The following is a 27,563-nucleotide window of genomic DNA, read 5'->3' as shown; positions in this document are numbered from 1 at the left end:
GAGCGCGCACGGGAGCGAGCCCCCCGGCCGTGCAGCCGCTCGCCCTGCCCTCCCCCCGGCAGCGGCCGGGGCCGGCGGCGGGGCGCCGCGGGGGCTCCCCCGGGCCGCCGGTGGGGCAGCCCCGGCCCGGGCCGCGTGGGTCGCGCCGCCCGCCCGCCCGCGGCCGCATCCTCCCCCCCGCGCCTCCACCGCGGCGCCCGGGGGAGGCTCGGCGAGGCGAAGAGCGCGGCTCGGTGCCGCCGGGGCGGGGGGGAGCCTGCTCGCTTGTTTCCTGCCCCACCGCGTGCTTATGAGCGCGAAGAGGAAGGAGCCTCCAGGTCACCCGCACAACCGCTCGGCCGCCGGCCACACCACGGCTCCTCCGCTCCGAGGCGGCGGGCAGCGGGGAGCGCCCCCGGGCTTTGATGTCCCGGCGATGCCGGCGCCCCGCGTCCCCGCCGCTGCCCGCGGGCGAGCCGGGCGCTGAGCCCCGCCGGCGGCCGCCCGGCGCCCCGACGGCCTGAGCCTGCCTTCAGCCGCACCGCCGCTGCCCGCCGCCGCCCCGCCGCCGCCCGCGGGCCCGGGGCGCCCCTCGCCGCCGCCGCCGCCGCCGCCCGGGGATGCGCGTGGCGGCCCCGCGGCCGGACCCCTCCGAGCGGCGCCCGGTGAGTGCGGGGACGCGGGGCGGGACGGGGCGGGCGCCCCGCGGGGGGCTCGGACGGGCCCCGCGGGAGCACGGAGCCCCCCGGCGGGGCTCGGGGCTCGGGGCTCGGGGCTCGGAGCTCGCCTCCCCGGCCGGCAGCGGCCCCGGGGCCGCGGTACCGACCTGGCGGCCCCTCCCCGCCCGCGGCCCCTCCCGCCGGGCCCGGGGCGCCCCCCGGCGGCCGCCGTGCCCCCCTCCCCTACGGCACGGAGCCCCGAGGGCCGCCCGCCGCCCCGAGGGCCCGGGGGCACGAAGGGGGCGGGTGCTTTGGGGACGCTCTGGAGGCTGCCCTGAGAGCCGGGCGTGCCACCGGCCAGCTTCAAGCGTGCGCGTCCCCGAAGGAAAAGGTGGCTAATTAATCCCCCGTGCCACCTAGACCGGGATCGGACAAAGTAATTTCGGCTGTCTGTTGTATCCAGGCTTTAGTTGGTAGAGGGAATCACGGGAGCACTAAGAAACGTAAGAAAACCGTAATACCTAAGCTTGTATCTGCTTAAATTAGTCTTATACTTTTGCTGCGCTTGCAATTAGCGCAGAAAGAAGCTTTTGCCTGGTGGTCGTTGATGCAGACGGGATAAGTTCTCTAAATAACCAGAGGTAAAGATTAGTCAGTGGGATGCCTTTAAACACGAGGAACACTCCTGCAGGAGCAGAAAGATTAGCTCACTTGGAAAAACTTAGCTGACTGCAAGGAACATATGAGCACATGAAAGGTACAGGAGTTCTTGCTGCCCTAATAAACTGCGTTTTCAGTGCTTTAAAGACACTTTCAGAGGCAGAAGGCAAACATCATTTCTTACATTAGGCTCCAAGTATTCAGAGGATTCTGGGCACTGGTCAGCATTCAGTCCGTAGAAATAACATTTTCTGCTGCTTTGTATGATCAAAGAGAGAAGGGTATCATGGTTAACTTGTCGTTACATTACTTACAAATTTCTAGCTCACAGTTAATGCAGGGCAAGTTTCTGTACATAGCTCTCACTTGTGCATGGTTCTGTGGGGTTTCAGTGCTGTGTCTCAGAAACCACTTGCTGATTTGGCCAAAAACCTACTCTTCAGAGCAAAATAGCGGCCCATGAGGAAAGTGCAAGTGGCTGAAATGGTACCTGTAGATGTGGAAAGGCAGAGGCTGGGCAGACCTTGCGGGACACCAGCCTCCGGAGCTACAGAAGACCCCTGATCCTGGCCCTGCTGGTCACTTCCCACATCCTGCTGGCACCAGGCGGTAGTGACAGAGGTGGAGATGAGACACTCAACTGAAATGTTTTCTCGTTCATTTGGATAAACAGTGTTAGTATGATAGTGTCCAAGGATCCACTGAACCAGCTATTGCATAACCACGTGGAACACAAAGTCTCTGTTTACTTAGGTCCATGATACTGCATTATTTAATATTTTTGTTTTATTCATAAGCATACACACTTTAGTGACATGTTTTTGCAGAGGAGGAGCTAGCTTGTGAGGTGGGCATGAAAAAGGGGGAAGAGATAATTGAAACCAAGGAATAGAAATCAGAAACAGAAGGCGCTGAGAAGAAAAGACTGGATATCTGAAAGATTGTAGCAGCTTGAAGAGACAAAGATGAATCCAAGCCAGCAATACACAACTTGAAACAGCTTCAAATAAATGAAGTACAAGTCTTGGGCTTGAATGGATGTAGAAGCTGAGAGTGGTTCCCTTACTGCTGTTACCCCTGCTTACAAAGAGTAGGGGGAAAAGGGTGTGAAGAATACAAGAGGATCTCCAGGAAACGCTGCGAATAGAAGCTGTCAAGTTTTCATTGTGAGATACTGAGGACAACAGCATTGCTGTGTGTATAGGAATACGAATCTCTGCCAGCAGAGAAAATGACCTGGCCCTAAGCAAATGGGAGTATACGAAGAGAGAGAGCAAAGAATTATACAACAGCAGCGCTGCAAAAGGTAGCCAGGTGATCTTAACGAGCGACAGAAGTACAATCTTAAAATCTACGACGGCATTCACATTCCATGAGTGAGGATGAGTCTAGTCGCCCCCGGTTTTGCATGTACGTACCGCAGTTACTTCTAATTTACAGTGTTCTAACCCCAAACGAGAGGACTTGGTTGCACTTCTTTAAAGATCACTGTAAAGACTCATTATCTTCAGTGTGAGTGTGGCAAGCTCCCAGCAGAGCCTGAGGGTTTATTTTTTTATTTTTTGCTATTTTCGGTGACAGCTGTAAAGCTGTAGTCAAGAATTGCTTACACGATATTTTAAAAGATGACAGCGAAGCACAATGGCATATTTTGACCTTTGGCAGCAGATAAGTAATTGGCAGATTAAGTTAATTTTTATTCAAGCAGGGAAGACTTGCTTTTGCTTGCTTGTGAACTCCTGTACCATCGTGCAAGATTAAATTACATGGGTAAGTTTTAAAAATAGGGCTTGGTTTGTTGGCCTTCCCTTTCTGTTTGGTGGCCTCTTCATGTGAAGGAACACCACTCTTCTGTTCTCCATAAATGACAAGTAGTACATGGTATGTACCGTGTGTGTGTGTGTTTGTCTATGAGAAAAGGATGTCATTTTTAATGTCATGACTTTCTAGAGATGTTACAAATAAACTCTGTGCAAGTGTGAAAATTCACCCAGGAAACATCTTTGTTACTGTGATGTTGAGAAGCCAATTTCAAGACCCATGATTCAGCGTAAGTCCTCCAGAGAATTTTCCTTTTTCCTTTTCAGACACTAGGTTATGGGCAAGTCAGAAAGCCAGATGGATATAACTGAAATGAATACTCCAAAACCAAAGAAGAAACTGCGATGGAGTGGCCTGGAAATAGGGCTAACTGTTGTAGTGATTCTGCTAGCTATTGTAGCAATCACAATGATAGTTCTGTATGCGACTTATGATGGTGAGTACATTTAAAGTGTCTTTCAATGTACAAATACATACTAATGTAAAAGTATTTTAAGTAATTATGCAAAAGTGCTTCATCAGATAGAATTCAGCTGTTCATACTGGAAAAAATACTGAAGATTCAATACATTAAAATGTTGTATTAGAAAAGTCTATGTTGCATGGTATATATAACTGCTAGACAGAAAACATTAAGAAAAAATTTTAAATGGTCAGCTCAGAAGTATTTGCCTGATAGTGGAAGACTGTACCTTGCCCACTGTATAAAATTAAATGATTAATAACAGCTACATCATAATTGTATCTCGTACATATGTGATTAACAGTATGACACAATTACATGAAATGTAAAGCTGCATCCCCACTCATTATTGCTGGGCACTGACACAAAATTGCTATTTTTCCAACCAGGACTCTCTAAGTTAATTTGTTCATGCAAGGTTGTGGTAAACACAAACCATCTGCTTGTTCTGTCTTAGCAATATTTCTGTTTGTAATTAATGCTTCAGTAAGCAGAAAAATACAAAATACAATGCTTCTGAAGAAAACCAAACTACAGTGTTTCTTCCATATTCCTGTATATGTACAAAAATCCTATTTTTTTCCTTTTTTTTCCTATTTTTTTTGCAGCTATTGCTGCAAAAATTCTTAATGGGTATAGTCATATGAAAAGGTTTTGTGGTTCACTGGTCATACCAAAATATTTGAAAATAATTCAGTTCAGGCAGAAGTACTCTGATAATTTTTGGAAAAGACAATGCAAGGAAACTCAAAATTCCTTTTTGTGTCAAATTAAAATGTTTCGTTATATCAGCAATGAAATGCTTCATTTCATTTTAAAGTACATAATAATTTTAATTTAAGCTTTTTATTATAGTATTATTTGATTATGGAACGGCAAAATGCCGTTTTGAAATGAAAAATAAAAAATGCTGTATTTCTGAGGTCTCAGAAGGAAGTATCTTCATGTTCTGGAACCTTTTGTTTTGTTTAAAGGGCTTCAGAATGAATGTCTCAGGATTTTCATATAATTCTTCCAAAATGTTTTTGTCTTTGTTGGGAGTTGCTAAATTCAAACTAACTTTGCAACTCTCTTCAGCACGTGTTCTGTCTTTCCTCCAAACTTATTCTTTCTTTTTTTTTTTTTTGTAAAAATAATATTTTTACCATCTCTTATTGAATGATAGAATATTTTCTTCTGACTACAAAAATTGTGCATGATGGGTGGCTAGCACTGAGTGACCCTAAAGGGATGAAGGTAATGGTATTTTTAGAACCTGATCCTATAAATATTCGCTTTCTGAATATATGGTGTCCTTTTATCTTTATCTTACTGTACACTGCAGTTAAATGCAATTTCTAAGGTGACTGCCCATGGAAGTAAAAATTACAGGAGCTTTTATTATATTGACATTCAGTAGAAATTAAAAGTATGATTGTATCCTTTTTTAGATGGGGTTTGCAAGACATCAGACTGTATAAAATCAGGTAAGAATGAAAATATATACCTTTTAAATATATTTATGTACTTAAATATATATATATATAAGCACATAATTTTCCCAGCTAACTGCAGTCAAATATGGCACATTGAGGCATGAGATCTGCTCACCCAAAACTTTTTCTTAGCATATTTCTTCTACAAATGTAAAATCTTGTGATGTGATTTGTCAGATCTTATAAAGTCATTGGGGTCAGGCTAGTTCAAGACTTAGACTCTCCAAGGAATGCTGTTAAGACTTGGTATTTATACACCATACTGTAGGATTCTGGGGAGGCAACCAGTGTATCTAATGAGTTATAATCTCTATACTTAAGTTTTAGCTGTTGCGCTATACCTAAAATAAGATAAAAACAGATGCAAAAGCAATGACGCCAAACTAGAACACTTCTGACCATATCATAACCTGCAGCATTAAGATGTGTTTCTGCCTAGCAAGGGTCAATCACCAGAAGCACCTAAAAATCTGTCCGGTCTATTACACTGCTGTAGCAATGATGTCTTTGTTTTCCTTACAACAAAGGGAGCAGTTAGGATAAGGGGCCCCCCACATGATGTTCAGGTGTGTTAGCCATTACAGAACTGTAATTCAGTTCCAAATACTGCATCTGAGTGTAAATTATTTAGAATGCACAGCTCTAAGCAAAGTTTGGAGTGACCAGCTTGAATTTTAAAGTGTTAGATTATTTATTTACTGAGCCAGGTTTTCCCTGTCCCACCGTGGTAAAATGCATTTACGGCAGAAATTGCTATAGAAGTGCTGGGCCACCTCTACACCTATATGATCATTAAATTCTTTAAATGGGAGTGTTGATAAGGAATTACTCACAGAAAAGGCTAATTCAGTTAGGTGGTCGCTACAGTGAGTGAGTTCTTGACTCCAGAATCAGAATGCTGCGAACCAGGGGTCCAGAATGGTTAGGTAGGGGCTGCTCAAGCCTTCAGCGCTCAAAGAATTCACAACAGAGTTCAAAAAGCTTTTCAGAACTGTATCATTTAATAACAAAATTAATCAACTTTAATAATAATAAAAAAGTCCTTAAACAAGAGAAAACTGTTTTTTGCTCCTTAATCTTACTGGGATGAATCCGTAAGTGTAATATTAGTTCAAATCAGGATTTTGTTCCACATTTAATTTGAGTTCTCCTTCCAGACCATGTAGGATAACAGACAGCCAAGTTAAATACACATAGAAAGCAGGAAGTATTAACTTTCAGGAAATATAATTAGGTATAGGCATTAAGTGAAATGGTAATGCCTTACACCAGAATTGGCCAATATTGTGATTTTTTTCCCAATGTATTTCAAAATTTTGCAATAGGAACAAGCCACTGAAAAAGAATAAAGTGCAGATACTGACAGAATTTATAGTACATTTAATAGAGGAGCTTCAAATAAATGACCAGAAGAAAAAATGCAATGTAAATTCAATTGGTTATATACAGGGTACAATGTGAGTAACTGCATGATAACGTTATCAAAGTTTGTGAAATCTATTGCAGTGTGGCATTTAAAGTTACCATGTAATTTGTACACCTAAACATTTTTTGAATATGCTGACAAACTCTGCTAATTTTCCTGAGCTCAAACAACACAGACTGATGAGAATAGGAAATTTTGATCTCTCATATAAATTTTGCCTAGGTAAGCAAATAGTGTTTCTCCCATACCCTCCCCAGGTCACTGGTTGTTATGCCAGCTTTTATTACTTTATTTGTAAGCTGTTAAAGCAACAACTGGTAATCATGAGTACTACAATAAAATTAATCATTAAAAGTAATTGAGAAGGCTCTGTATTCTTTGGTCACAGTTAGGAAGTCAAATAAACAAGTAAGAATATGAATCAACCAACACTGGTTCATCAAAGCAATACTGAGGACGAAGGAAATGTGTACTGTGTATAAACTTTATTTGTAAAAGTATGTATTGCCCTGCGTTAGAATTAAAAAACAAAATATTCATCAGTCTCACACTTAATATTTACAGGGCAAAAATGTCTCAATGTACAGCCTTGAACTTATCATAAATCTCCCCTGGGCACAAGTATCAACTCATAAATAACTTAGAGCATGTTTAGGATTCTGTCCAGCATAAGTGGTCCCACTTCCCCTTCAAAGGGGCAATTCACGTGTCGACACCAAGCATATGTTTCAAGGCTTCATTGATAACAAAATTACATCAGATGTTGGCCTCAAATATAACTTTCTTTAGCCAACTGAAGATCCCAAGAAAAGCAGGTGGGAAAAAAAAAGCCAGTCAACATAAATACTACAGGCTGCCCACACCTCTCATTTCCACCAGCATAAGAGACACGGAAAATATTGAAAATACTGGAGAAATAACTATAAATATTTGACTCACCCATGTGGGAGGAATGAACACTTATAATCACAAGCCTCACCATTTACTAAAAATAATGTCTGAAAAACGGGAAGGATATTCAGTGTTCTGGCAAATCAGAGGTCTCACTAGCTGTTGCTTGGCTCCTAGCATCTCTCCTTCCCTTAGTGCTAGCATACTAGTGGTGAAAACAAGCTAGGTGGAATAAGTAGACAAAAAAGAAAAAGTGCAGTAAGTTTATGAACAGCAGCTGGGAAACTGTCATCAAGAAAACAGGTTTAAAAAGGGAATCCTGTGTCATGATCAGTCACTGACCAGTTAGTCTTTGACCAGCCACTTTAATAGGGTCAAGAGGGACATCAAGAGGCAGTGTCAGTTCTAGAAAAACTGTAGAATAGGTCTAGAAAATCAAATGTCAATTCAGGAAATCATTAATAGGAAAACTTTCCTGACAAGAATTTAAACAGTGAAAAAAAAAATCATTATTGTGTTGAAATAGATTAGATTCAGCTAAGCCTGCATCATACCTAATTACTTAAGTTACATCACACTGGATACTTAACCTATATGTCTTGTACTTTTAATTTCTCTTTTCACCACGTTTCAATACAAAGAAGTATAAGTCAGTAAATTCAACATTTTATAACCAAGTAACCACTCACAATAAGTAGCAACATTAGAGTCAGTTTACCCATCAGCAAACACAGGCAATAGAAATGTATGTGTGTTGTGCGCAGTAAAAGAATAGCAATTTTTTGTTTACTGACTAGTACTTTGCTTGGTCTAGAACATGATAGTAAACATGAGCCTATTCTAAACTAAAGGAAAACTACTTGTTATTTTCCCCATCAGAGCAAAAAAAGAAAAAAAAAAAAGGGGGGGGGGATTCACTGCTTTTGTCTAAAAAGTCTTCACACCTTGATTTGTCTTATATTACAGCAGCCCGAATCATTGAGAACATGGACACGACTGCAGAGCCTTGTAATGATTTTTACCAATATGCCTGTGGAGGATGGCTTAAGAAGAACGTCATTCCAGAAACCAGCTCCCGTTATAGTAACTTTGACATTTTAAGAGATGAACTAGAAGTTGTTTTAAAAGGTCAGTAGGGTTTATGTTTGTGGACTATATAAAGTTTCTTCTTTGGCTTGCATGTAATCCTAAGAAGATGTGGTTATCTAGCAAAGCTTAAAATACTACTAAATATTTCAGTTTCTTTATGTTCAGTTCAGGATAAAACCACTACAAACTGTTTGCTCAAGAGAATGCTTTGGAAGTTAAGCTGTTGTGTCTGACACTGGGGCAGAGCTGAATAGACCTGACCTTTCTGATATCTGAACTCTGTGTGCTCATCTGCGTATTATAACTGAAATCTGTATCATTACCCCCATGAACTAACAGGAGCAGTGAAGCTAGGTGACAAAGAAAGAGGTCTGCCTGTATCCAAGTCAGCTGAAATGCTGGAAATTGCTCTCTGGCAGCCCTGTCCTCCATATCTGTATTCCATCAGCTACATCCTAAATAGCAGGCAAGCGTTTTTATAAAGAATCACAACATAGACTTACAAATACTTCATTTTCCACAAACTAATACCATCAAATTATCCACATTCGCCTTTTTCAGACACAAGTAAGTCAAAGAAATAACTGAGTTTATACTCATGAAAGATTCTTCAAAGCACTCTATGGACTCAAAACCCGTTCTCTCCTTGCATAGCTTTTAGTTTTGCCAGGCTTGCAATTCGTGAATGTCGCGGTCTTCCTGAGGCTTCGGTTCCTGTGGAACAAAGCAGTTGTAAAGAAGTGGCAAGAGTGGGCTGCCCCACAGGGGAAGGCGAGCCAGAAGCCAAACGTGACCGCAAGGCAGGCAGGGACAGAGGCCTCATAGAAAGGAGGCAGAGTCCCACAGGACCCAGACCAGACGAGAAGAGCAGGTGCAGTGACAATGGCCAGGTTCAGCCAACAGCTCGACCCACCGTTGACGCTGTGAGTCTTACAGGCTGCTGGTCAGTGCAGTTGGGGCCTCTTGGTACACTTAGGGCCCCGACAGCAATGCTCTTCTCCAAACAGATCGGTCATCTAAAAACTATCACTGAAAGGTCAAGGCAATTCTCTTTTGCAGAGGATGATGTACAGAATATCTATTTCACACCTTTACGCTCAACATGTTATCACAGACTGACATAATTGCAAGGCATGTCATCTCCAGAGCTTTTCCCCCCTATTTTTCAAATAGTGAAGCTTCCCTGGAATTTGAGGTGGAACAAAAGCCCTGATCTTCCATCCTCTGGTGCTCAGGATGGTGTCCTCTGTGGTTCTTTCAGTTATCTTTCCCATAAAGATCAGATATTAAGATGTATGTGCCATCTGTTTCAGATGTCCTCGACACACCAAGAAGTAATGATATAACAGCAGTGCAGAAGGCAAAAACTCTGTACAGTTCGTGCATAAATGAAAGTAAGTTCCTCCTGAATTTAGTGCATATAGGATACATAAATATAATCTAAAGAATGATATCCAAGAAACCTATCTTTCAAAGTCAGTTATACCTATATACATATAGTATCTGAGCAGAATTTTTTAGAAATTCTTGGTGAGAACTAAAATATACCAGTTTTAGAGGGTCAAATAAGAATGTCAACAGTAAAACTAGTACCTTATCTCCTATTTTACTTACTTTGATATTTTAGGTTCGATTACATTACTCTTGAGTTACCAGTTTGCTTCAGATATTTAAACTCAAATCCTTTCAGTTAAATATTAATTATTTTGTAGAAATTATCAGAGATGAGGTGGAAAATAGCCCATATATCATGTTTCTTTAAAGACACAGAGATAATTTATTTCAAGAATTTGAGCTAAATGCTGTCACTAGAATGAGGAGCAATAAAACAGCAGTGCTACTAATTTGTTTTTATAGTTTCCATAAAATTATTAATATTTTTAAAGCTATTATTTCAAGCTCTTTGCAGAGTCAAAATAACATTTTTTAAATGTCATCTTCCCAAGGATTTGCATAAGTTGTTTTGCAGTCATGGCTGAAACATATTTTAAAAATTAAAAGTTAAAGAAAAGTCATACATCAGAACATAATCCTATTGTGGTGATGGAGAAAAGATAGCTCAGGTTCAGAATTCTGAACACATTATAATAGTATACCATTCGTATGTTTTAAAATGTCATGCTAATTCATTTTATTTTTTCCAAAAGCTACCATTGATAGCAGGGGTGGAATGCCTTTAATCAGACTGCTGCCAAATGTATCTGACTGGCCTGTAGCAACAAATAACTGGGAGTCTTCCTATGGTAAGATAATAGGTGTTTATTTCCTTCTCCATTAGAATTTCTAAATGATTGTACTTTCCATTGTTTACCAAAAATAGAGATTGAGTATACCTTCCATTTGCCTAGGTGCTTCTTGGACAGCTGAGACAGCTATTGCAGAGCTGAACTCCAGATATGGGAAAAAGGTCCTTATTAATTTTTTTGTTGGCACGGATGATAAAAATTCCACAACACATATCATTCATGTAAGTCTACCTGGGTGGCATTGCCTTGCTGATCCTATAAGTGTAGCGAAAGAACCAGAAAGCACAGCCATAAATGTTAGCCAGCAGTAACGTTACTGATTTGAAGTTTACCGGTCAGTTGTAGATAAGTTTGTGAATCTCCGTAGTTGCTTTTTTTTTAAACTTCCATTATCAGTTTGACAGTATATTCATCATCCATTCTCAGGATTATAAATCTTTATTCTGTGCAGTCGTACATTGTTGTTCTCAGTGAGGCGAGAATAACTGAGACATGTATAGATATACACACAGCTTATATGTACACTGGACAGAAGACAGACATGATCTACTTAGATATGCATGCAAGGAAATAAGTAAGCATGACTTTCCTTCCATGTAATTCCGGCAGAAAGCTCTGTCACTGAAAACCTGGCTATGGCAGAGAGCCCACAACGAAGGGGGTTGTGTTTTTACAAGGTATTCAGATGCCAAAGTAGTAACAGGACCTGCAGTCAGCTGGCACAGATATGAAAATGGCTGAGGACATGTGCTTAAGGAGCATGCCGAGTGTCCTGCCTGTAAATGTAAGATGAAAAATGGAAACTCTGGAAATGGAAAGTCCAGAGAAGACAGGATGGTGTATGGTGAATCTCCACCAGCTACTCCGGAGACACAGCTGTTACAGGTGCAGTGACGAGGTAATCTTTCCTGTAAATGGGTGGACAGATCCTTGACTACTTTGCATGTAAGAGTTCCACAGATGGAGTAACTGCCCTGCTTGTCTGGGGACTGCTTTGTTTTCTGTACATCCAGCATTTTAGCACGGATTATATATAGCATGCATTGTTCAGCAACAGAAAAAGAAAACTGAAGAGAGAGACAAAAAAAAGAAAGGGAGAGTGGAAAGAATTAAAGGAGGGCAACAGGATGGGAGAGAAACTCCCCTTTGGCAAGAATTTTGCAAGAGTGAAGCATCAGCAACCTGTAATTGGCCAAAGAATAGTACAATGCTATGACATTTTGTCCTTAAGCACTTCTAAATTTTTGTTTGACTTTACAGATTGATCAACCTGGACTCGGCCTGCCTTCTCGTGACTACTATGAATGCACTGGTGCATACAAAGAGGTAAGATGGAGCTGACAGATCACCGACTGCTTTAGAAGCTTTAGCCTCTATTTTCAAGGCAGGTGTACCCTCAAGAGTTGGGTTGGAGTCCCTCAAAGAGCAGGAACAGTCTCTCCCCAAAGAGATTGTAATGCCAACCCCGGGAGTCCTCTGGGAAACCGAAATAGAAAGGTAATAATGATGAGAATTTAAACAAGGTTGATCTACAGGTGGGAAGAGAATGTGTGACAGACTGGAGAAAGAAACTCTAACGTGGGTAAGTGTGTCAGAAGACAAGAGACCAGAGCTAAAAGGAAAGGAAATTAACAGGATATAGAGGAATGAGATTAAGGGCAAATAGAAATAAGTTGGCTAAGAATGGGAGGGAGTATCACAACTGTCCTGAAGTTTTGGTATTATAATACTATGCCATTAATGTTGGTGTCCCTGTTTGACCTTTCTGGCTGCACTAGAAGCCAAGTGTTTTTTGTCTCGGCTCCAGTTGCCAGTACTAACCAATTGTCTCTGCACTGGATGAGACGACTGCATGTTCCTCTAAAGTCACTATGCCCCCAAAACCCCAGCCTGTCTCATTTCCTTTATCTCCCATTCTCTTTGTTTCCTTTTTTAATAACTGAACATTCACGCGGAAGAAAAGTAGTAGTTTTCCACGCAATTCATATATGATTAAGCAGGTCAGAAGAGGAGCAGCTCCTTGACTTTTTAGGACCCCTTGGAAGGAAATAATCATGAAACAAGCAGGTACAGTGAGACCTGTCAGTGACTGGAACAGCCCCCCCAGGGACCCCCATCACTGGAGGTTTTATATGCAAATAGACAAAGTGCTAGATAACCTCATCTAGGATCCCTTTTCCCATGAAAGGTTGGACTTGATAATGTTTTGCGGTCCCTTCCAACCTGAAGCTTGAGTACCTCAATTGAGAGCTGTTCCTCCCTTCCGTCCTTGCACTCTGATAACCTGTGTTTGGCTCCGTTTCTTGCTGTCTCATTCTATCCTTTGAGCTGTGCACATTAAACAAGGCACCTGCCTCCTGCACTTTAACCTCTGCCTTTGTCAGGACTTCACACCACAAAGTGATAAGTGGAGTTTGGGAACAGATTTTTTATTTTTTTTTCCTGTAAGATGCATGGATCCTGTGCTTATACAGGCGTTACTCTGACATCTAAGTTCCCACAAAATATCCGAGTGTATTTACACAGTCTGTCTGAAATTAGCTGACAATTCTTTGACTGCTACACGACCATGCAATGATCCTTAGGCCAAAAATAAAGTGCATTGATTGGTACCTGAAGACTCCTGTTTACTTGCTGGTTTGGGGTAATGTCTGCATTCATTTTTTTGCATAAATTATACACAGATTTGGGTATTTTGAAATGTTATTTTAAGGCTTGGTGCGCTCTCTCTTTTGTGACTTAATGTGGCTGTCAGTGGTTTGATGGGCTTTCTCTCTGACAAAATAATCTGTCTTAATTAAAAATAACACTGAGAGTTCAGTCCTTCAGGATGCTGTGAGCCACCTTTCTTTTTGAAGTCTGTTGTCAATACTTTTCATGAGCTGCTCAGAGTTTCCCAGCACACACAGCCTGTTACAGCACCGCACTGTTGGCAGGCAGGGGAGGCTGACATCGGATGGATGGCAAGGAAGGCAGCTATCCGAACGGCTGTACAAACGCAGCGTTCATTAAAAGGGCTGCAACCCACTGCCTTAGGAGCTGAACATACCAAAATACGTCTCTTAATGAAGTTGATGCCATGCGCCTTACTAATCCAATTTTTATCACTGTTTTAGTAGATTAAGATATTTTGCCTAAAATAGATTTATTATTAGCTAACTTAATATGTATTTTTGATTTGCATTTTAAAAGTATATTGAAAAGAGCATTTCTGCTTACAGAAAAATGAGTGTGACTTATCAAGGAGATATTAGAATAAAATTAAGTTCCATAAAATATAATGACACCTTTATAGATATTTGACAATGTAACATTTAAGAGAATATACTTGTATATATCCATTCCTATCCTTGGTAAATTCAGATATATTAAATTTAATATATTCAATAGTATATATCCATAGTGTATTTACCTATACCAAACTTAGGTATAGCAAAAATCTATATTCTAAATGTTCCAGGCTGCAGCAGGGAGGAGCTACACTGCTTCTGGGAGTAATTTTCCCACAATGCTAATCCTACACAGTCCATCAACATTTCTCTTGGTTTTACGTTTCTGGGAACACTGCTCTTTGGAAGCAGTATTTTTGGAAGTTGTAATTAAAGTGAGCTAGAAAAAACACAGGTGGTGGTTTAAATGTGGACCTACCAATGTCTCATTTTAAATAATGAAAACACAGTGCAGTAGTTGACAGTGTTTAGGTTTGAGCAGTGCTACAAATCATACAGCAATTTTCCATGAGGGGCTTTTCAAATTTCTATTTGTGATCTAACAGTATTTTGGAGTAAGTTACTGTAAAGTTACCTAAAAAAGGGGTGAAGAACCATAGTTCATAAAAATGAAGATGAAATCTTAAAGATAATCAAAATGTGCTATACTTTGAAGAGTTTTGTCTTTAAATTATTTGTATTTTTTTTCCTGCAGGCGTGTTCTGCCTATGTTGATTTCATGATTTCTGTAGCTAAACTAATCCTACAAGAAAGAAACATTTCTTTCAATGAGACGCAGATTTCTGAAGAAATGAAAAGAGTTATGGACCTGGAGAAAGAGATCGCTAATGTAAGAAAAAACATTTTTAAAGTATTCTTTAAATAGCTTTCTTCTTAATACCTAAGAAAGCTAACTGTAAACCAAGTTGTTAAGTTACTTGCTCATGCTACTTTGTGGGACCAAATGTTGACCAAAAATATATGGGGCCTGGAACACCTAAAAGGAACACATAATAAGACGTGCCTTCTAATGAGCAAGGGGAAATATTTGAGTTAGCTGTTTTCCAAATAGCAAAATATTTTATCCTAATCTCTTCACAGAAGCCCTTCAAGAGAAGGAGAAAGCAAGAAACAGGCTTGGTTTCTGTTCGGTTTTAGAAAGTATGTTTTGGGAGATGCTTTTGGGGCCTCTTTTCTGTTTGTCCTTTTCTTCACATGGGCTGTTTGATTATCAGAGCAGTAGATTCCCAACCTTTAGCCTGCCACACAACACAAAGTAATGTTTGTCCTACACAGGCTGCTCCACAATACCGATTGTTTCAAGTGCATTTTTAATCAAGCGCTGTTCTCCAGAAAATATGCCTTGGAGAAATAGCTAGAATTTAAATTTGCATGGAGAAAAGCAAGTGGAAATTAAAGCATCCATGAGCAAAAACATGGCCTGTAATTATTAAACATTTCAGAAGGTCCTGAAGCTGAAGATTACTGTAAAACAAGCCAAATAGCTTCAGCTATTTTTTAAGTTACCCTGATAGTAAGGGCATGTGTTTGGCAAAGGTAGACATTTCCACCACATTTATATAAACTAAAACCATATGATTTTGATTTATTTCACATTTTCCTGAGAAATACACTTCTGGGCTTAGATCGGAGAGAGAAAATTATTAAATGAAAAAGAATTTATTGGAGAAATATTTGAAATGGATTAAGAAAGGAAGCCGCAAATGAAATTTCTCTACAGCAGTTGCTGCTGATAAAGAGTACGGATGGTTGTGGGTAACTTGCTACTGCCTCACTTTTTAACCTTTTCATCAAAGCTAGAAAACGTGGCACCATCCGGAATGTTACTAGAGTAGAGAAGGCATTGTGCTCTTGGGAATTGGTGAAGAAAACAGAATAAAATACTGAATGCACAATACATTAGGGAGTAGAGTAGGAGAGAGGAAAACAAAGATAAATCTCTTTAAAAAAAAAATGGATAGAGATAAAATCAGAGTTGGCATGACTGATTTTTTCAAATGAGTTGAAATCGGTGGGAGCTACTGTTCTTGCCCCTGACTGAGTCAAGTGGAGTACTCCAGGCAGCAGTGATATGGATTCTCCCATGAATTACTTTCGTGGATCACAAGATCACTCTTTTCCCACAGTCACTTGTGTGCCTGTATGTTCTCTCCTTGCCATCAAAAAAGTCGAAGTGAAAAGGGGCTCGAGTACAGGGTGACTGAGCGCTGATGCTGTCACATGTTACGTCCACGACTAAAAGGGATACAGGAATGCACATCAGAAGCATCCAGGCAAAGAACACACTGCTGTTTGAGGAAAAGAACAGAAACATATTCAAGACAGAAATCAGAGACCAAGGGAGTAGTTTGGAGACAATACTACTGAGTCCTGTGGTTTTTTTTTCCTCTCCCTAATTTACATTGTCTGTACCCTAATCCCAGAGACCTCCTTGCTGACATTTCCTGTCTGGAGACTCCAGGGATAAAGTCACCTCGTAAAGCACCACTGCAGACACAGTTCTCTGGCAGCGAGGCAGTTTTATTGTCTGTAACAAATGGCCTAATACAGTCTTTCCATTAAGGTATTAATGTATGCACATTCTTAACACCACACCGGTACAAAACCATATTGCCTAGACTAATGTGAAGCTTGAGTGAGTTATGCCTCCCATCCTACAGTGGTTCCAGAAGGAATATATTAGACAGCACGTACATGCTGATCAGAATGCACGCGCTGTGTTCCTGCCACAGCCCACAGGCCACCTTATACTCAACAAATACATTTCCTTGATTCCCTTCTCCCACGGTTTTGCACCTGCATATATACACGTGAGATGCTTCACAGCTATGCAAACTTCTCACGGTAATGTATTAAGCCAGAATTTTTTTTTCTTTTTACTTCTACTTACTAAAATTCCTATGAACTGACTCAATTTATGTAGTAATGTAGTAATCTCATGATTAACTTTGATAGGCAACAACAAAATCTGAAGACAGAAACGATCCGCTTCTGCTGTATAATAAAATGACACTGGCACAACTCCAAAACAACTTTTCATTGGAAATCAATCATACGGTGAGTGATCAATAATCTGGTATTTTAACCTCTAATTTATGGCTGGTGAGATTAAATGATAATGCCTGACAAATTTTTCTTTAAAGACATTTCTTTCTTGAGCTTAGACATATTTGAAATTAACTTGAATTGCACAGTGTATTACCTAAAAGTCTGCTGACATTAAACTATATGTAAAAGTCTGTACCTGCTATTCCTGCAAATTTGAAGGCAGATCTTGCCCCTCTGCATCAATATGAGATGGAGAAAAACGCAGCCACCAGTTCATTCAAATATGCTGCGCTATTGTGTGTGGCTATTCAGACCCTCTCTGTCTATCCAGAGCTACAGATTCAGAACAAAAAGTCCTGGTTTTCCACCATTCCCTCTGTCAGATGGGCTCCCAAAGCAAGCAGAAAGAAGCCCAGGATGACACGACCGTACACCAGGAAAATTCTCCCCATTCCTCCCACTGTAGCTCCCCCAAGATGTTTCAGCTCTGAATTTTCTCCTATCTGAGCCATGTGCTGTTCGCACAGTATAGCCTTTAATTCAAGTAACCACAAAGTCCAGCTAAAGAATATCAAAAGATTTGATAACATGGGTGAGCCTTCCCGGTAGCATCATGTCTTACTAGACACGCACATGTTTATGATAAGCGACTTCAGAGTCCTGCACGCAGACAAAGAGGCTGACAGATGGCAAGCACTGTGCTCTGACTGGCAGCAGTGTGTTAACCGAGCCTTCTGAGGCCAGCGAGGTGCTGTGAAACACTATTATTACTAGCACAGCTTCATAGTCTCTGCTATTTTTATTGACTTTAGATTCTTCAACTTTAAATTATACGGCAGTTCCATTCTGCCTAGCTTAATTTGTTTCATAATTTACCTTCTCCCACAGATCTTACTTTGAACAGTTACCATTACTGTCAGAATGTCAGAATGCAATCATAATGTCAGAAACTAACTTCTCTTGCTCACAGAATGGTATTGCCCTGGTTATTTTTAGTTCCCGGGGAGCACTGCAGATCAGCAATAATCATCTGCTCTAAATTTATCCAAAAATGCACAAAAGACACATGATGGGAGTTGGTCGTGTTGTTGTAATGGTCTAAGGATAGTACAGCAATTATCCCTAAAATTAGCTGGAAGTTTGCTGCTTCTCTTTCAAACCTAAAGAGATCTATTCCTGAAAGCTTATCTACTTTCCTCAGCTACAGAGTTTGTCTGATAAAAGACGTTACCTCTTCCAGTAAAGCTTTCCTGTCAAAAGAACCGTAACACCGTATAACCATATTGAATAAAGAAACCATACAGAACCATGTAACACCGTACCGCCCAAAGGACTGCAGGCTGAGGGATCTGTCTCAAGTGGTACCATGCAGATGAAGGGAAGTAGGTTTGTCTGCCACAGCTTGCTGCTATCAGATGCTAACAGATCTGCTACCAAATCCATTTCATTTTTCAGTATCTCGTACTACAGCATACAGAGGAAAATTTGTTGGAGTGGGTATTCAGTGTGTCTGTTTTAAAGCCTATTAAAATAAATCATTTTATGGACTTCAGTGTACTTCGGAGAAAGCCCTTACTATATGCTTGAGAATGTACTGTCATGTATACCACAAATTTCTCATTGCCCATACCATATTGAAAAATAAAGCTTTTAGTCATGGTTTGATTTAGAAGTTCATAGCCAAATATAGCAAGAAGGCAATTGAAATTTTACTTAAAAAATATATATATATATCTGCTTTTCCAGGCTAAATGGAAAGGGCCGTAACATTTTTAATAGTGTAAGACTGAAAACAAAACAGTATCTGGACTCTTTCTGCTAAATACCACCATATGTTAATGAGATTTTAGAGCACAGTGGATATAAATTATCTCAGATCAGTTATTATTACAATGATGCCATTTACAAGTGGTGAAGCTGTTAGGAGAACTCAAGTCAGAGCATTTGTGTTATGCAAACCTATTTTTTGAATAGCTAAATACTGTTTCTTTAGGATTTAACAATATAATAATGCATATTGCTTTTCCAGGTGTTCAACTGGTCAAAATTCATAAATAATATAATGTCAACTGTACAAATTAATGTTGAGAATACAGAACATGTGGTTGTTTATGATCCAGAATACCTTACCAAGCTGAAGTCTATTCTTAATAAGTATACTCCCAGGTAGGTATGTTAGGTTTTTTTGTAATTTGCATTTTATTTACAGTAAATTTCAGAAGTCTAAAAATATTACCAGCTTATTATTGTTGTTTTATTACACAGAGAACTTCAAAATTACATGATCTGGCGATTTGTAATGGATCTGGTAAACAGCCTAAGCCGTAACTACAAAGACACAAGGAATGCTTTCCGTAAGGTGCAGAAATTCATCTCTCTTTTTCACGTCCATCCTATATAAAAATGTAATGTATTTTAAATTTTGTGCACAAAAGCTATATTTGTTTGCTGAAGCTCCCGCTGGAGTGTATGCGTCATTTATATGATATATGCTTAATAGCTGAAGTGGGTCTGAAAAGCACTGTTCTGATACTTGGTCTCTGTTATTTCCAAATCTAAATTAATCCATTTATGATATGGTCATTTAGATAACAGTCATATTCATTTGCAAACAACTGCTCTACAGTTTTGATCGACTTGTTAGAAACTCTTCAGCATTTAATGTAATAGATTCAGCCAAACAATGTGAGCCCAGTCTTGTTTTTCAGTCATTTGATCTTGCAGATATTTTAGTGCTTTTAAGGAAATGTTGAGCAATCCCACCGATTGGAGATAGAAATCTTCTCTATTTCCCCAGCTGAACTTTCTACTTTGTAAGTTTGCTGAGCTCCATTAATAAAGATTAAGGCCATTTTGTTTTATCTGTTAGTTAAAAAGGAAACACTTCCACACACATATGCAGCATTTTAAGATTCTGCTTGTTACCAAAAAAAAAAAAAAAAAGGGGAATTACTGGAGGCAATTAATGGACGTTTAGTTTGTTTAGTTTTATATATCTGAACACAGTAGTCTTATTCATTGTTTATTTCTTTTGTTCCTGCTCTTTAAAATTGTTATAATATGAAGCTTCACATTTGCTTAGCCTGCATCACCAAGGAATGCTACTTTTTGAACTCTATAAACATCCAGCACTACATCCTAGCACTTCACTGAGGAAATTTCTGGACACACACAAATCCACAGCCCTGCATTTCAATCGCGCGTTACTTTCACTAATACGGCAAGAGGCAGGTTTTTGTTGCTGTAGAAAGCAGTGCGTTCCTCTACCCGCAACGCGCTGTTAGTGCTGTCGGCTGGGTGGAAAACCACGGAGGGAATGAATTTTTGCTGTGTAATCACAACGGCCCTGTCTGAGCTGGAATGGCGATACAGACCCCTGCAGCAACAGAAATGCTGTGTCAGCATATTCCTCTCTGACCTCTCCTATTCGTGGCTTTTAGAGTAGTGTCTTCTCTCTACCTTTCATATGTTGAAAGGATAAAGAATACTGCTAATGATTCTTATACTTCCTCAGACTGTGAAGGATGCTCCCCTCACAGAGTGAGTCCACTTAACCGTGGTAAATACAAACATGAATCAAATACATTGATTTAAGGTCAGTTAGGCTCCTCTGAAACACACATCCACCAGTCAGCCACTGTTCTCCTTTATCTTACGCAGGCCCAGATGTCACTGTTTTATCTGATGTTTGTGTTTGGCAGGCACTTTATGGCACAACATCAGAAACTGCTGTTTGGCGGCGCTGTGCAAACTATGTCAATGGCAACATGGAAAACGCAGTGGGACGATTATACGTAGAGGAAGCATTTGCTGGAGACAGTAAACATGTGGTAAGGATTTAGCAAACTTAACCCGTGTGCCATCCAAATGTCACCTAAGTGTCACTTAACATGCGGTTCTTTTAAAAGCTTGGATTACACTTTCAGTTCAACTTTTCCGTAGAGCAGGTGCACTTTCTGAAAACCCTAACCTTCAGGTTTGCTTCTCGGTCGCTGCACCGCTGGGGAGTAACAAGAATGCCTGGGCTCTGAGAGCCACTCCTTTGCACTGCGCACTTCTGCAGCGCTACCTTCGAGCTGGCCTGTCTTCAGTGCAAACGGCCACACTGGGAAGTAATGTGAAATGCAACTTGGGTACGTGTGCGCACTTGGAGGGAGAGAGACATCTGCCTGCTCCACGTGTCCTAGGAGCCGGCCTGGAGCCTAAAGCACCGCCACAGCCGCAGTAGTGAGGGGCCACGCGTCAGCCGAAAAGCACACGCAAGGAACAGCGCTTCCTAGAACCGACAGTCCCTGCTTCTTCTTTGCGACTGATGCTAGTTCACGTCCTGCCAACACGGGGCACAGGGACAGTCGGTTATCGGTTCTTTCTGTTTGTGTTCAGTCACACACAGCATTGCTGAAAATTAACCTGAAAGGACTTAGTTCCTTCCTGTCACTCCGACTGTAATCCAAGCTTAAGATATACCATTTCTTTGTGGTCGGCACATATAAAACAATTTCATCAGACGCGTAACATCCCACAGATGGATATCTGACAGATTTTTTGTTACCCGAATAGTTTGTATTGTATTGTGAGCTCGTGCCCATTCCCTTTCCTCCCATAGGACAGGCCAAAAGCACTCCTTAACTCGACCTCCAGATTTTGAGTGTGGTCCACAAACGGCACACGCTTAAGCAGCTACTGCAGGAAAAACAAGACTGTAATAAACAAACTACCGCTGCTGAAAAGTAACTTGATCATTTTATGTGGATAGGTAACATACTAATGTTTTCTTCCAAGGTTGAAGAAATGATTGCAGATATACGTGATGTTTTTATAAAAACCTTAGATGAACTCACATGGATGGATCTAGAAACCAAGAAGAAAGCAGAGCAAAAAGTAAGTTAAACATTGGAAATACTGTGTATTTCTGTAAAGATGAGCATACCATTTGTTAGGTCTCCTGAAAAAAAAGAAGCAGTAACATCTATCACTATGTTACATGTATATAAAAACACGTGTTCATACAGGCACAGCCGCTTATAGATTTCTATATCAGATTCAAATTAATTACATGCGAAAGGGCTTCTCTGGAGATAAGCACACAAAATAGAAAACATCCATACAAGAGATTAAGACCTTTCAGGCAAATCAGTGATTAAGGGGATCAATAATCAATGTCTACAAGAAAATAATACTGAAATCGGGAAGGAATGATTTATGGTGATTTGACCAGCTATTACGTGCAATAGGATGAGAACAAAAAGTCAAATCATAGACTGGACACCTTCAGTGAGCTCTCTTTCAAGGGTAGAAGTAGTAGCTGCTATAATCATTTTTTTCTTTCTTTTTTTTTAATTGATTCTGGCATTGTCATCAAGTACAAATCAATATTTAACTATCAAATGAAACTGAGTAAAGTTTGAGTTAAAAGACTTTGTTCAGGAGTTCAAATTGCCAAAATTTGGGAACATTTAATAAAGTATTTCACTCCAATGTAGATGTGGGAGCTAGTTAAGAAATTTGGATACAGACTGAAGCTGAGTTTCTGAAAATTTGTAAATGTGATTCCCTATAACATACAGAAGTTAAAAAACTTCCAGTCGTGAATTTTATTTCAATTTTAAGTGTTGTAAAGTATGAGAAATATTTTGGGATATCTACTATTTTTTAAACCAGACTTTCAACTCAAAAACATAGCTGGAGTATGTTTGTTTGTCTTGTGCACGTTTCTCTAAGTTTACTTATAAAAGAAGGGCCAATATATTTTCTGGAATTTTCCACTGTTATAATTAACCATAAACCTCACAGTGATTTCAGTGATTAAAGAAGTGTACAAAAACTATATATAATTGAAGTTCTGGATTTTCTACAGTTGCTTCCACACTACACTTATTACCTAATTCCTGATTGATTGCTATGGATATCAAATTATCTTTTCCCTAGGCAACAGCAATTAGAGAGAGGATCGGTTATCCAGATGAGATCATGACTGATGACAATAAGCTGAATAGTGAGTACCAGGAGGTAAGTATCCACAATAGGCAGCATAATTAGAAAAAGGTCTTAAGAGAGAAATTGTGTTTTTGTCTTCTTAGCCAAGCCAAATCATATGCATCTGCACAGAATAACTCAATCTTGTCTTGAGTTGCAAAGGAGTAAGTAAGAATGTATTAAAGTTCAGTGTGGTGCAGCTGATCCAGAACCGATGGTGATGTGTATTTGATGGTATTTCAAGGGAATGTATAAATTCTAGAGGAATTATGCTAGAATAAAACATAGAGACAATGGCGTTCAGTCAAGTATATCTAAATCTGCCACAGATTGATTTAACACTGGTTGACGTGGATGTGGGTACACTTCACTTAGTAACTGCACCTGCCTAGCCATGAATGGGAATCAGTCCCTGAAGTACGATGTGGACAACCTGTATAATTTAAACTGCACCTGAGCTTTCTCACTGCAAATGTGTCCTCGGTATTCTTTTATGATGCAGGTTCGTTTTAAGAATAACTCCATTAGCGTATCAACATTCATGTATGTTCAGGTAGAATTTACCTTAGAAGGTGAAATTTTAATTTTGAAAAATACAGACATATAATTAGAGTATGCTTTTAAAACACAGTTTAAACCTTGTTTATGTATTCTTTCCAAGGTAGAATTGCAGTTTATTAGGCTGGCAAGTCCCATAAATTAGGGTCAAAACCAACAAATGCTCAACTTAATTCTAAACATATAAAGAGGGAATAAAGATCTCTGGTAAAGATTATACAGCCAATAACATACATCCAGTTACAGTATCAACTCAGTGATATGGCAGAGAACTGTGAACCATGCTTTAACCCTAGATAAAAAGTACTCTTAGAAATGCATTGTTTAGATTATAATGCTGAAGACTAGATTTTCCAGCTCTATCTGTCTTCAACTGCAAATCAGTAACACGGCCGCTAAGTATTTTCTCCTCTTTCTTTTTAGTTGAACTTCAAAGAAGAAGAATACTTTGAAAACATTATTCAAAATCTAGTATTTACCCAGAAGAAAAGACTGAAAAAGCTCAGAGAAAAGGTGGACAAAGAGGAGTAAGTACTTTAAAATACCATATATAGGTTTACACCCAGTCTCCACAGGAGGAAGTACTTGGTTGGAGGGTAATCATCAATGCTTTAATGACCTTCCTGCAATTTTTCCCCCATTAAGAGAGCCAGTAGGAGGGCACTGCTATCTTCTCAAAGGCTGAACCTACATTATCAAGAAGGGCGATGAAACTTGGGGGATGGTGTGGAAGGTTAAGTATTCTGGAGTAGGTCTAGTCTGGCCTCTCAGCTCCTGGAGCGGATTAAGTGGACTCCTGGAGAGCAGCTTTTCAATTAAGTTCATCTGAGAGATGAATTTCATCCCCATGTGTTTTATTTCTGTTGCTCAGAGGCTGCTGTGCAATGCCAAACAAGGCACGATTAAATGAAGATGAGCAGGAATTTACTTCAGAAATGTTCTCATGCTCTTAATTAAAGTACTGATGTAGATGTACTAAAAGACTGACACAGAACATTCCCTAGCTGTGCTGGCTACTCTTCCTGTCCCAGCTCTGACCCATTAAAAATTAATTAAGCGAAATCAGAAAGAAGACTGTGGTCGCCATAGGCTATGCGAACTTTGCAGGACTGTTCATTTGAATATGGGCTGCAGAGATGGATCTGTGTAGAGGAGAGGATAAGAGAACTGGTTTTGTTCAGTCTTGAGAAGACAAAGGAGGGGTTTTACTGTTGTCTTCAACTACCTAGCGGGAGGGGATATAGAGAAGCTTGACTCTTCTTGGAGATGCACAGTGATAGGACGAGTGGGAACAGACACAAATTAGAATATGAAAAATTCTGACTAGATATTAGGAAAAACTTTTCACCTTATGGGGTGGTGAAACAAGACCCAGAGAGGCTGTTTGATCTCCGTCCTTGGATATACTCCAGTCTTGAATGGACAAGCCTATAAGCAACCTGATCTAATTACCTTCACATGAGACCATATGACTTCTAAAGGTACTTAGCTGAATTATTATATGATTCTGTCTTTCTGTTTTTAATTACTTTATCATTTTCATAGTGCTGTTCCAGACTTTTTTTTTTTTTTTAAGAAAAACAAAACAAAAGAAATCATCTCGCATCTTCAAACTTTTACCTTTTCAGAAGATGACATATACTTCACACCTCTGGAACGGCCATTATGAAATTTCCAAATACTCTGTCAGAGTTTTTTCAGAAATATAGTCATTATTTAGATAAATAGTTCCAAATATTGCTTTTTCTCTTCAGCATTTACACATCATTAACTGTAAATATACGTTCCACCTAACAGCTATCTCACTTTTGTTTTATTTTAACTTCAAGCTTTGTTTGAACTTCGCTTGTTGAATTACTTCTCCTTAATTTAGCACAAGTCCTGTTTTGTTCCCATAAGAGTATATTAGTTAGGAGTAACTACCATAACTACCAACTCTAATTGCATTCAAAAATTACCTTAAGTAAACCTGGAAGTGATCATCAACCTTATAGTTGAGGTTTTTAATATCAACCACGAGTGATCATCTCCTGATAGGTATCATTTATTCTGCGAGTTAATTTTGAGTTCATTGAGTAATAGCCACTGTTGGGGTACAGTTCGTTGCTTATGATTGGTTATGCAATACAGTTACCAAATAAATCATTTACAACTTCACTCTGTTAGTCCAAAGTCTCCTATGAAAAACTTTTCAGTGTACTGTCAAACACTATTTATTAAGTATAATAAAACTGCCAGGGTCAGGCTTAACTGCTTATGTAAAGGGAAAAACCTGCTTATTACAAATCACCCTAGGAACTCATAGCCTATAAGCCACTACAGCCCTCAGCCCTCGATCAAAACCAGAGATGCAAGACTTCATTTTTACTTTTCTAGTCCTAACAGTTCCCAGATCAATGACTACCTCCCAGAACTGTGCTAATATGAGGCACAACTGAAGCCCATGGAACCCGATAAAGCACATACAGCTGCACATGCTAATCCACAATGAGCAGTAAGAACATACGAAATGAGAGAAAAGAAAGTGATCTCCTAAAAAGAATTCAAAAACCATCAGCCTGTGTATTTCTTGGTTCTGCTCCTTGGCTCTGTAAATTAAACTGTTATTCTTAGCTTGGACCCCCATTGTTTCCTATGTTTTGAGACGGACCGAAAGTAAGGCGAAGAGTCTTCAGCAAGGAAAGGAGTTATTACTGAAGTTAACCTGTAGGACTGTGCGTCAAGCCTTGCCACAGATCTCATGATGATCTTTGCATGTGACTTCATTCCTTAAGGAAGTGTGATAAAGAGAAAACTGTAATAGTTTCTAATGTGGTACTTGAGATATCTGGATATATATATGATGATGATAAGCAATGCAAAAATATGGTCTTGAAAAAAAAATTTACATCATCCCCAAATGTTTAGATATCATTATGACCTTCGTTTCTGTGTTTCAGTGGGTTTTTTTGTTTGCTTGTTTGATAGGTTTTTTGGTTTTTTTTTTTGTGTGTTTTTTTTTTTCATGGAAAAGTTTGCCTGTACAGTCCTGCAGTAAGAGCAGAAATGAAAACACAAACCAAGTATCATCATTAAGCAGTTTGGATAACTAAGGGAAGGACTACTAAAATGGTTGAGGGATCGGAGCACCTGAAATACAACGAGAGGCTGAGAGCACGGGGATTGTTTAGCTGCAAGGAGAAATGGCAGCAGGGGGACAGGGCGTGTTATCAGTGTGTGGAGATACCTGATGCGCAGGCGTAAAGCAGATGGAGCAGTCTCCTCAGTAGTGTTTGGTGACAGAACAAAAGACAACGGGTACAAACTGCTATACAACAAATTCCACCTATATCTAAGAAAAAACTTTTTTTTAACAATAAGGCTGGTGAGGCACTGGAACAGGCTGCCCAGAGAAGGTGAGGGTGCCCCATCCCTGGGGGTGTTCAAGGCCAGGTTGGATGGGGCCTTGAGCAACCTGGGCTGGTGGGAGGTGTCCCTGCCCGTGGCAGAGGGGTGGAATTAGGTGGGCTTTAAGGTCCCTCCCAACCCAAACCACGCTATGGTTCTACGCTCATCCTGAGCAACTTTCTCTAGTTGACCAGGCTGTGAGGAGGGGCACTGGATTCATCAGTCTCCAAACCTGCCTTCAAACCTCGATTATTCTGAGATTCTGTGATTTCCATTTCTAGGTTTGTATCTGTAGTCGCTAACTGTCACTGAGAACTGAAATTCTAACTTCTTCTGTTGTTCCTAGGTGGATAAGTGGAGCTGCTGTTGTCAATGCTTTTTATTCTGCAAGTAGGAACCAGATAGGTAAGGTTTACCAGCTTACTACCTGGATACATTTTTAACGGCCAAATTAGATATATACATATATATGCATGTATTTTAAAAATATAAGTGAAATGGGGGTTGTAGAAGGGTCTCAGTAGAGCAAACTCAGAGGTTTCACCGCTTGAGATCGGTGGCCATAGAGTTTTTCGTCTCCCCATGTTTTGAATCACTTGCAGAACAAGGACAGAAGCTTGAGATTCAGACGTGAAAGCGTTAGTACAGCAAACAG

General features: G+C 40.1%; 1 protein-coding gene and 1 long non-coding RNA gene across 6 annotated transcripts in view; one reads left to right on the top strand and one right to left on the bottom strand.

Moving 5' to 3' along the window:
* Positions 1-27,563, top strand: part of MME (membrane metalloendopeptidase) — a 40,985-nt gene that overhangs the window by 1,152 nt on the left and 12,270 nt on the right. For 2 of the 5 annotated variants that reach the window (XM_067002707.1, XM_048059469.2), the window contains exons 2-17: positions 3,386-3,555; positions 5,013-5,048; positions 8,341-8,502; positions 9,777-9,857; positions 10,611-10,706; positions 10,812-10,930; positions 11,970-12,035; positions 14,634-14,768; positions 16,895-16,996; positions 19,017-19,153; positions 19,253-19,346; positions 20,689-20,817; positions 21,770-21,868; positions 22,916-22,996; positions 23,945-24,048; positions 27,255-27,313. In XM_067002707.1, coding sequence (XP_066858808.1) covers positions 3,396-3,555; positions 5,013-5,048; positions 8,341-8,502; positions 9,777-9,857; positions 10,611-10,706; positions 10,812-10,930; positions 11,970-12,035; positions 14,634-14,768; positions 16,895-16,996; positions 19,017-19,153; positions 19,253-19,346; positions 20,689-20,817; positions 21,770-21,868; positions 22,916-22,996; positions 23,945-24,048; positions 27,255-27,313 — 1,660 coding nt within the window. In that variant the 5' untranslated portion in view covers positions 3,386-3,395. Of the gene's footprint in view, positions 1-12; positions 645-2,090; positions 2,709-3,161; positions 3,180-3,385; positions 3,556-5,012; positions 5,049-8,340; positions 8,503-9,776; positions 9,858-10,610; positions 10,707-10,811; positions 10,931-11,969; positions 12,036-14,633; positions 14,769-16,894; positions 16,997-19,016; positions 19,154-19,252; positions 19,347-20,688; positions 20,818-21,769; positions 21,869-22,915; positions 22,997-23,944; positions 24,049-27,254; positions 27,314-27,563 lie in introns of those variants that run through there. The other 3 variants (XM_067002706.1, XM_048059468.2, XM_067002708.1) reach the window with 3 other exon arrangements.
* The window catches only part of LOC106043522 (uncharacterized), a 90,390-nt gene that overhangs the window by 52,546 nt on the left and 10,281 nt on the right, over positions 1-27,563 (bottom strand). The window lies entirely within an intron of this gene.

Source organism: Anser cygnoides, chromosome 9 (genome assembly GCF_040182565.1).
Source record: "Anser cygnoides isolate HZ-2024a breed goose chromosome 9, Taihu_goose_T2T_genome, whole genome shotgun sequence".
Lineage (NCBI taxonomy): Eukaryota > Metazoa > Chordata > Aves > Anseriformes > Anatidae > Anser > Anser cygnoides.
Note: the sequence above shows the minus strand (reverse complement) of the source record. Positions and strands in the feature narration are given on the sequence as shown.